This window comes from Cydia amplana, chromosome 2 (genome assembly GCF_948474715.1).
Source record: "Cydia amplana chromosome 2, ilCydAmpl1.1, whole genome shotgun sequence".
In the NCBI taxonomy this organism is placed as follows: Eukaryota; Metazoa; Arthropoda; class Insecta; order Lepidoptera; family Tortricidae; genus Cydia; species Cydia amplana.
Genome location: NC_086070.1, coordinates 20,258,002 through 20,268,042, shown reverse-complemented (window position 1 = coordinate 20,268,042; position 10,041 = coordinate 20,258,002). Strand labels below are relative to the sequence as shown.

Genomic DNA, 10,041 nt, shown 5'->3' with positions numbered 1-10,041 from the left:
AAAAGTTGTCGATTGAAGTGTCATTCAATTGATGATCGTTGTTTTCATATTATTACCTATTTTACTGACTACGTTTTGTTTTTGTGTTTGATTGTGGTAATTAAACTTAATTGTTGACCGTATATCTTAAGAAAACATGAGTGAATAGGTTAGTGATGAAGAAGGAATAAATTTTTCGGGTTCTCTAATATGTTCTCACTGCTGAGGTGAAAAGTTTTGTGAACTACACGAGATCAAAGTTATTTACATCTCGTGCGCTTTTGAGTCCCTTACTACGCTCAAGATTCTAAATTAGAACTATAGATTCTTTCGCTTGCACGGGACTCAAAATAAGCACTCGAAGAAATATCAAACTTTGATCTCTTGTTGTACAAATAACTATTTTATAATACATTCCTTTTCGGATCTGTAGAGTAATAAAAAGTGAATACTAAATGCCATTTTTCCGATTTGACCCGGGAATATTCGAGAAAAACCAAGCACGAACTACAAGTAATTGCAGCGTGGTTGTTTTGTTGTGTAGTTTTTGGTTCTAAAAGTAGAAGTTGTGCCGAATGTGATGTTTGCGAATATTGCGCAGAGATGAAATGCACAGTGTTTTTTCTCTTGCATTTTTCTGTTACAAAATGTTGGCAGAAATGTTGTTCGTCATAGGCAACATAAAGATAAAGTGCGATACATACGCTCCAAAAATATTACCCTTCTTCTGACGCAGTTGGGTAAAAATACAGATTGTAGTCTTGTTAATGAAATTGATTTTGTCTTCCAATCTGCTGCCGGTAAAACTGCATTTAGACAAGTACCTACAGAAATCAAATGCCGAATTCAATATTTAAGAAGGTATTTTTTATTTTTGATACTGTGTCAGGTATTTAACTAAAGTATGCGACGAAGCGTCTACGCAATTCGATTACCATCGGCTTGAGCTCAAGTTTATTAAAAATATAAAAATCTCAACTTGCCTTGTTTTTGATATGATACGCACTTGATACAACTCGCGCTTATTGCTGCATTTGTGACTACATATTTGCTAAAGTTCAGTTCTATAAATTAATTTGAGTTGTTGAAACCATTTCAAAGCTAAGGAGAAACTTGTTAATGCACATTTCCCGATCTGTACGGTAATGCTTGAAAAAACTATGTGGAAACAAATAGGAGCGACCCACATTCCAACTGTAAGCCCCAGTTTCAGGGCTGTTCTTGCAACACGCGAGGATGCGTTTTAGATGAACCAGTTTAAACGCAATTTCCGGAATCACATACGTAGTACGGCTTTGTACTATTTACGGTTTACTGTTCTCGGGACATGTTCCATACAAAAGATTTTGCAGAATGATCACGTATTACAAAAGGCTTCAAAAACTTTGGCATAGAGATTCGATAATAAGCTATTACCTCCTATTATTTTTGGTATTTCAGATGGCAGAGTTACTTGGTAAAATACATAGGTAGGTATTGTAGCATTGGTTAAATCATTAAATGAGCGTGTGCGATTTTCAAACAAGATTGTGTGTTCCAGTTGACATTTGCAAGACAAAACTGGACATAACCTAACGAGGCCTCATTTATCATAGGCACGAGTCTGATTCTAATTTACCGGATTTCTGTTCCAGAAATGTCGGTGTCACCCTATTTCACAGACAGAAATTTCATAGAATATCGTTTCTCAGAAATTATTTCATATATTATTTGGTTCATATACTTTCAGTTTCAATATTATTGTTTCATAGACTATTTACTTGGTTGAAACATATTTCACAGAAATTCAGTTGAATGAATATTACTATCAAACTTTTTAAATTTAGAAACTTATCAAACAGTAGAATTATGTTTCGTGTATTCTTGTTTCGTAGACACAGATTTCATAGATTGTTATTTCATAGGAACTGTTTAATATAACATTTAGTTCGAGTATTTTCTTTTCAAATATTATTATTTCAGAACTTATTCACTTCATTCAAATTTATTGAAAAGAAACTCAATGCAAAGAATTGTAATATTAGAACTGCGACCCCCGCAGAAACAAATTGTTGCTAGAAAAGTAGGTTAGGTTAGAACTGCGACCCCTGCGGAAACAAACTGTTGCCAGAAAAGTAGGTTAGGTTAGGTTAGAACTGCGACCCCCGCAAAAACAAACTGTTGCTAGAAAAGTAGGTTAGGTTAGAACTGCGCGCCCTGCGGAAACAAATTGCTGCCAGAAAAGTAGGTTAGGTTAGGTTAGAACTGCGACCCCTGCGGAAACAAACTGTTGCCAGAAAAGTAGGTTAGGTTAGGTTAGAACTGCGACCCCCACAGAAACAAACTGTTGCTAGAAAAGTAGGTTAGGTTAGGTTAGAACTGCGACCCCTGCGGAAACAAACTGTTGCCAGAAAAGTAGGTAAGGTTAGGTTAGAACTGCGACCCCCGCAGAAACAAACTGTTGCTAGAAAAGTAGGTTAGGTTAGGTTAGAATTGCGACCCCTGCGGAAACAAACTGTTGCCAGAAAAGTAGGTTAGGTTAGGTTAGAACTGCGAGCCCCGCAGAAACAAACTGTTGCTAGAAAAGTAGGTTAGGTTAGGTTAGAACTGCGACCCCTGCGGAAACAAACTGTTGCCAGGAAAGTAGGTTAGGTTAGAACTGCGACCCCCGCAGAAACAAACTGTTGCTAGAAAAGTAGGTTAGGTTAGGTTAGAACTGCGACCCCTGCGGAAACAAACTGTTGCCAGAAAAGTAGGTTAGGTTAGAACTGCGATCACCGCAGAAACAAACTGTTGCCAGAAAAGTAGGTTAGGTTAGAAAATTAAAATATTAAGTTTAATAAAATGAGAAACACAATTCTATGAATATGCAGGCTTGGAAACAAGTTTTATATAAACTTAATATTATAAGGAATAATAATATATGACCTGAAATTTCATAAAATGAATTTCGAAACATTAATTTTCTGAACTATAAAAAATATACAAATAGATCTTCTACAATGTATGTGCACTGGAAGTTGATCATTCTATGAAATGATAATATGAGAAACATTTTCTATGAAGCGCAATTCTACGAAAATGTAGTATATGAAACAACGTACAACCAGAAATGTCACTGTTGACAGCTGACAGATCAAATCTATAACATTTTCAGAACAAGAAATTAAAATCAGAATGAAGCAGACAGGCATCGATTAGAATATAACGCAAGGTGGCAGTTGTCTTGCGATGAATATGAAGGTAGAGTAGACAGGATCTTAATACCGAAGCCACCGCTTCTATAGGATCTCGAGGTAATTTTTTTTAGTATTCAAAGATTTCAAAGATCAGAGGCGCGCGTAGCCGCACAGTCGCCTACGCTCGGTAGGCGATGGGAATAGGGCAAACCTCACTGGCTGCAAACACGTAGCTCCAGTAACCAGAGCAGTGAGGGCCAGCTTAAACGTCGAGCCACGATTTATCTTCCTAAACTTCACTGTTCTGAATTCGGACACATCAAAATAACTACATAGTTTAAAAAAATAAAGTTTATTTTCAATCCATTAGGTAGGAACAGTCTTTGCGATTATGGCTAAGGTTTAATAAGTTATTGTTAATGTAAACGATACTCTAAAAAAAAATATAAATTTAAATTATCAAATATCCAATTTTCTAATCCTGTTTATATTTATTTAATGGCAGTATTTTCACCTGGTCGGCACATTTAGTATTTGGTAACTTATCTTAAACATAGAGGTAAAGCAAAAACTATACAAGTATTTGTCTCTGAAGCCATGAAAAATTTAACCTAACTTCGGATATTTAGATTCAAATTTAATGGCTGCAGAGACCAACACTGGTTACAATTCGTACATGCAAGACCAGTTGCTGCACAATTTAAATCTTAGCACACTGAAGCTGCATGTTACAACTTGTGATTTGTTTGCGCGGTGCCGCCGGCTTGCGTGCGACACAACAGCCAATAGCTGATGATGTAGGTACTACATTCGACACGGCACCGTCAGCTCAGCTGAAACTTTAGTTCTACTTCGCGTTGACGATGATTCGATGCGTCCTATTTGCTTGTTGAGGATGATGTTTGGCTTGCGCCGCGGTGTGCAATACAACTCCGTCGGCCAATACTGGCATGGCTTTAAAATTTGCTTTCTATCTGCGCTTGGACAGCAACGTCAGGCTTGCCGTTGCCGGCGGTCAAGGTGCCTCCAGCTGACACCTGCGTGTTCTTATCTACTTTCCATACTCCCGACCCGCTCGTTTCCAACTGTGAAACATAACAATCAATCAGTGTGGTAAATGATTAAACTACTTTCTTATTATGTCTTTATAAAACTAGCACCGAGAGTAGAACTTCTAAGTAATTAACGTAATATGAAAAAAAACAAAACTTTAGTTTGACAAGAGTCGATTTCCCGTGGAGCCTAAGCAGAAGGAATCATTACGGTGTTCCTTATGATAACCCCTAAAAAAGGGATTAAATAAAACGGTATAGATTTTCTATTTAACTGTTACCTATGTATTGACAAAATTGCCAGTCGTAGTTCTAAAGATTAGTTTGTTGATAGTGCTTAGAAAGTGATACAAAAAGTCAGAATGTGGGTCTCAAATTCTTGAATAAATTAAGGATTTATCAGCACAGAGCGAGAGAGTTATTTTCAGCAAAAGTGTTCTATGCATACCCTGCATAGGGCTTGCTCTATTCATCATCATTCATATATGAGTTGTCTAAGCATAAAATATACAAACTTCATAAAGACTTACAGTGGTTTTCCCATGAACCTGCTTGCTGATGTCCACGGAGGCTTTGGCGTTGTCATTGGCCCAGTCGAGCTTGCCCCCGAAGTGGCTGGTGTCTCCAGCTGGGCTCAGCACTCGGGTACCGTAGGCTTGCCCTTCCATCTTGCCCCGGGCGTCGTTGAAGATGGTGCCTTGGTAACCTGCCTTGCCCTAGAAAGATGGCCATATAGCTTATTAATACCACTACCGGTCACCAGAATGGAGTAACTGGAGTAAAAGGGTTGCATGTTGTGACATTCTTAAAACGATTTCCCACTTACCGGCTTATTCTTCTCTTATACGTTACTACCTAACTCAACTTATGCCAATTATTGGTATAATAAAGGAGAAAATGAAGAAAACGAAAAAAACGCCATTAGATGCTAAGCTCAATTGCCCTAATTGTAGCTAATGTTCCTCTCGCCTTACAGGCGTATTATGATTTTAATAACAGGTTATGGAATAGATCTGTAAAAGTGACGTTTTTGGTTCAAGAAATGTCACTTTTGACACTGACAGATCAGTTCCATTACTAATCGAAATCTAATTAATTCAACCTTTTATTAAAATCAGAATACGCCTGTTAGTGTTTGTCACGCTCTCATTCTCAGCTACCGTGCTACGCGAATTACGCGATGCCGCGTAGCCAAATGTGCCAATCGTTAACGCTCCGTAGCGTAGTCATCTCTCTCTATCACTCTTCCATATTTGTGTGACAGTGACAGTTGCGTTTCGCTACGGAGCGTAAACGATCGCACGTTGGCTACGCACTCAAAATAGCTTTCCGGCATACAAAGCTCACGCTAGTCTATGTGATATTTCCTAATTTAAGAATCGTGTATGCTTCGAAAACACGTAAATATGTAAGTAGGGCTTATTAAAATATGTTGAACTTACAAATAGCCCCTGGTCGCTGCTGCCCAAAGTGCCGAAGACATTGCCGCCACCCACTGGTTTGTTCCATGTGACGCCATTGCTGTTTCGAAGTGCCCTGCCCCAGACATTGCTATATAGGTCCCTGTAAACAAAATTACAAACAAATAAACAGATGAAGTAAGACACACAGATGAAGTAGATACTAGTTGTTTACAAAAGTGAACTAGCGAACGATTTTGCAAACTATTTGCGCACACGATACGTCTCTTAGGGTTGACATAAGCATCCATAAGTGTAGGGACGTCGACCGGGACAATTGGTTTGTTTTTTGCATTATTGATTTAGCGATTTTTTTTAAATCAAGGTATTTAGTTGTTATTATTTGTACATACTTATCTCTTCCGTCAGGTAGGAGCCACACTTGAGCTAAAGCCATGCTCACCAAAGCTGCTATAACGACAAAAATGGAATACTGCATTTCTGAAGAAAAAAAAACATTATTACATTTTGAAACATGTTTTTAAAGACAGTTGAAACATGATACAGACGTAGTGCATTTCCATCGTATTATCTCGGAAATGTTCGTATTTCTACTTCAGTCACCGAGACTGACTGAAATAGCCAAGACACGTTCGTACGTTTCCGTAAACTTACGAAGAAAAATAATTATGCAGTACATCTGTAATATGATATGAGTCATATGACTTACTAGCTAATAGTAGGCTGCGCAACGTAAGAAGTTTTCAACTGTGCTCGAATGACAGGTGCCGGCGTTTATATGCTAAAATATAAGGAATGGTAAAGTCCCTGCCTTCGCTCCGAGGGGAATTACTTCGATAGAGCCGCAGTGAAATGTATCTTAGCAAGTAAATAGATACGAGTTAATAGGAGGCAAATGAGCAGACAAATCGCCTAATGGTGAGCAGTTACCGTCGCCTATGGACACCTGCAATGCAAGAGGGGTTACATAAGTAAAACCTATAGTAAAATATAATAATCGTACATAGTAAATTCAAATAAAACACATAAAAATAAGGCCGATTTTAAATAAATTATTTTGGATTTGGTTTTTTACTTCGTGACCTTTTGACCTCGATCATCTAAAATTAAATTAAATGCAAGTAACGGCTTTCCAAAAATACAGTTATGGATAAATATATAAATATTTAAGCGCATACCTACCTACTATATAATTATTATAACGAATAGGGATAAAACTGCAATCATCTGTTATTATTACTTATCAATTTCACGGTCAATTTATAACAACGTTAAATAACGTCAAGTTTGTATGTAATTAAGTCAAATGTTATCGTAACTTAGCCTAACTTACCTAACTAACGTCGTATCCTGCCACTATTCTGCAGAGTAAGGTAACTTTACAAAAATATGGGTCCTATTTAATTTTTAAAAAGTCACAGAGAGTGACTTAATTTCTAGTCGAATAGAGTGTCTCATTTGTATGAATTTGAAAATATTCACAAATCGATGATTTACCTGTACTATTATACAATAGAATGTAATAATAATAACGCTGCTCTAAAAATATTAATTATTTTTTGTTTCATTATTACTGGCTTCTGACGTCATCGTACAAGAGGGAATGACCCCGGCTACAAGCAGCTATCCGAGCACACTGACGTGACTCACAGAGTTTTTAGGAAGAATGGTTCTTTACCTCGAGGGACTTACCATTTGCCGAGTTTCGGATATATATATGCCAGGCAATAACCCCCTACATACACTACGGAAGAAGCTTTCTTACATTACGAAACCCATCTCCTAAAGTACGTTGTTTGTTGTTCATTATACTTTTTTCCGAGTGTCGGATAATAAGATAATATATTATTAAAACGTATATCTATTTCTTCGACATATTGTATTGCCTAATATCTCGCAAATAAAAAATAAAAGTGGATTTGACTTATTTATAAGCGGATATAATAAATATATTTAATGAATCGGACATTCTTTTAACTTGGGATAATCTTAAACTAAGGTTGTAAACCCAAATGTAATTTTATTTTTAAATTTGAATTAATTTTGGTTTGGTTTACTAAGTAAGTTTACTTATTATTCTGGCGAATTCCAGTGTTTTAAGATATTCGCAAGTCGCAAAAGTTTATAATTTACAAATACATATACCTACCTTATCCTTATTGTAAGCAGTAAATCTCTAGGAGTGCATCAATTTAACATTAAATTATTTTTCAGTAAAAAAAATGCAGTCTACCCTTACTATTCTGGTTGCATTGGTGTGCGTAGCGATGGCCCAAGTGTCGGTCCCTCCGGGTTACAAAGAAAGGTAAAAAAAAGAGTAATTTCAATTTCAATCTTTAATATTTTTTATATGCTTACATTTGATAGTATTTTACTTTATGTAGAAGCATTTTCAAACTCGCAGAATCTATGCAGTACCAATAGTCCCTCAGAACTAATTACTATAATATAACATTTGTGCACATGTTTAGGTATCCTAACACGTGGGCCAAAATGGCCCGTCACGCAAGAGACGTCACGTGGGACAAATCAGTCGGCGACGGCAAGGTCTTTGGAACATTGGGCTCTACCGACCAGGGACTATTCGTAAGTTACACATTAAAGTATTTTGATTTCCGTTTTACCATTTGTTTGCCTATAATTCGTCTGTGTTTGTTTGTAAGAAGCGAAAAGAAAATTGTTAAAACAAATCTGCTTCATCAGTGAGCTGCAACTGCAACGATCGTTGGAAAACAAGCTTGATTTGGAATTTATGACGCAAAAATACCTAAAATAAATAATGCCTGATGAGACAGAAATTGTCTTAAAATATAAATGTTATAAATCCTCTCTTTTTGTATTATTTAGACACTTGTGGCACAAGTGTGGCACACTTGTGCATTGTGGAGTAAAATTTCGCACATTTTCTAGTCTTATATATTATGTCTTATATATTTTGATACCTATGCTTAGGATAACAATTACTATGACTTTTTTTTTAAGTTATTATCCCAACTTACCTCTCTATCCCAGGGCAAGGCAGGCTACAAAGAGACCATCTTCAACGACGCGCGGGGCAAGTTGGACGCGCAAGCTTACGGCAGCCGCGTGCTAGGCCCCGCCGGGGACTCCAGCCACTTCGGGGGCAAGCTCGACTGGGCCAATGACAACGCTAAAGCTGCCTTGGACATCAGCAAGCAGATTCATGGAAAAACCACGGTAAGTGTATTTGAGATTAGACTGAAGGATATGTCACTCTTTTTCTGCACATCTGGTTCTGCAAATCGGATTATTTTAGATAGTAAAATCAACAAAAACATATTGTTAAGTGATGACTCAAGGCAATAACTAACTATAAAGAGCCATGGCTTCGTAAGCTGAGAAATATTTCACTTTTTTTTCTATTTTATAATTATAATATGTTTATACTAACTTTACGTTTCTAATAGATGCATTATATCGTCTATCGTATCACGCGTCACTCTGTTACTGACCCTTACACACTCTGTTACTTACATAGGTAAGTACTTTACTAAAAAGTGATGGTCATAATGACAGGCGATGAAGGCGTCTGAAAATCTACATCCGAACATTCGAAGTTGAAATCTCGAACGCAACGACTGCTCACGCTCGGCGATCCAGATTAATCCTGTAACTCCTTCCCTTGTACCTTGCATTAATTAGGTACTAGTAGTTTGCATCGTCACTTGTTTTTTACTAACATCACCCTCGAAAATATTCAATTCGTTGAACTCAACTACAGTTTGGGACCATAATATTGTGAAGCGAGCGCATTGGATTAATCCCCTTTGATTTTTAGAGTTCCGTACAAACCTATGTTGACGATTATGGGATTACTTTGGCCTTGCAAATCGGTTAAATGCGCTTTTACTTTTATATGCGATAAGGACAAGTGGCTCCTAATTGCAAGGTGACATAACATTGTTCATATTGACAGGTGGACGCAAGCGGTGCGGGAGTCTGGAACCTGGATAAGAACACACAGTTTTCAGCCGGTGGCGGCGTGTCACACACCGGCAGTGGCAGGCCCGACGTCAACGTCAAAGCAGAGATAGAACACAAGTTTTAACAGCAAGCGTTGTGCGAGCAAATGGCGGCGCTGTGCGGCACTAGCATTTCTGTACCTAATATGCTTAAGCCGCAAACTGGTGGAATCCCGCCTTTACAACATACAGAGCTGGGTAGATCAACAATTACTGGGTGGTTACGCCTTCTAAGTCACTTTTTTAAGCCATAGTCTTACCTATACATTAATTATGTGGTTGTTCTTTCTTTTCCATAAAGGGCCATGTAGGGTCGAGTACTCTTAAGTAAATTGAGAGATTTTTTTTTCTAACAACCCAAATAATTTATGATCCACCCAGCTAAGTGTTTAATTAGCTCTGAGTGAATAGAATCAATGTGTCATTAAATTTGTAATAATAATATGTT

At 37.4% G+C, this 10,041-nt stretch overlaps 2 protein-coding genes across 2 annotated transcripts; one reads left to right on the top strand and one right to left on the bottom strand.

Annotated features, from left to right (window-relative positions):
* Positions 1-4,074: 4,074 nt before the first annotated feature.
* On the bottom strand, positions 4,075-6,343 carry LOC134662198 (gloverin-like). Its single transcript, XM_063518465.1, has 5 exons — positions 6,320-6,343; positions 6,003-6,090; positions 5,632-5,752; positions 4,720-4,905; positions 4,075-4,222 (listed from the first exon to the last, which is right to left on the bottom strand). The coding sequence occupies exons 2-5, from the start codon at positions 6,086-6,088 to the stop codon at positions 4,094-4,096; spliced, it is 522 nt and encodes a 173-aa protein (XP_063374535.1). The 5' UTR covers positions 6,089-6,090; positions 6,320-6,343; the 3' UTR covers positions 4,075-4,093.
* A 1,488-nt stretch (positions 6,344-7,831) lies between these two features.
* Positions 7,832-9,679, top strand: LOC134662197 (gloverin-like). The gene is made up of 4 exons (XM_063518464.1): positions 7,832-7,915; positions 8,082-8,196; positions 8,623-8,808; positions 9,548-9,679. Exons 1-4 carry the CDS (start codon positions 7,833-7,835, stop codon positions 9,677-9,679), a joined length of 516 nt encoding a protein of 171 aa, XP_063374534.1. The 5' UTR covers position 7,832.
* Positions 9,680-10,041: the final 362 nt, after the last annotated feature.

What these genes read in the sequence shown, in the direction of transcription:
- LOC134662197 (XM_063518464.1), top strand. Translation starts at nt 7,833, where the DNA reads ATGCAGTCTACCCTTACTATTCTGGTTGCATTGGTGTGCGTAGCGATG. An exon ending in CCTCCGGGTTACAAAGAAAG is followed by an intron (nt 7,916 to 8,081) that starts GTAAAAAAAAGA and finishes GCACATGTTTAG; the next exon opens with GTATCCTAACACGTGGGCCA. An exon ending in AGATTCATGGAAAAACCACG is followed by an intron (nt 8,809 to 9,547) that starts GTAAGTGTATTT and finishes TCATATTGACAG; the next exon opens with GTGGACGCAAGCGGTGCGGG.
- LOC134662198 (XM_063518465.1), bottom strand. Translation starts at nt 6,088, where the DNA reads ATGCAGTATTCCATTTTTGTCGTTATAGCAGCTTTGGTGAGCATGGCT. An exon ending in CTACCTGACGGAAGAGATAA is followed by an intron (nt 5,753 to 6,002) that starts GTATGTACAAAT and finishes TTTTGTTTACAG; the next exon opens with GGACCTATATAGCAATGTCT. An exon ending in AGGTTCATGGGAAAACCACT is followed by an intron (nt 4,223 to 4,719) that starts GTAAGTCTTTAT and finishes TATGTTTCACAG; the next exon opens with TTGGAAACGAGCGGGTCGGG.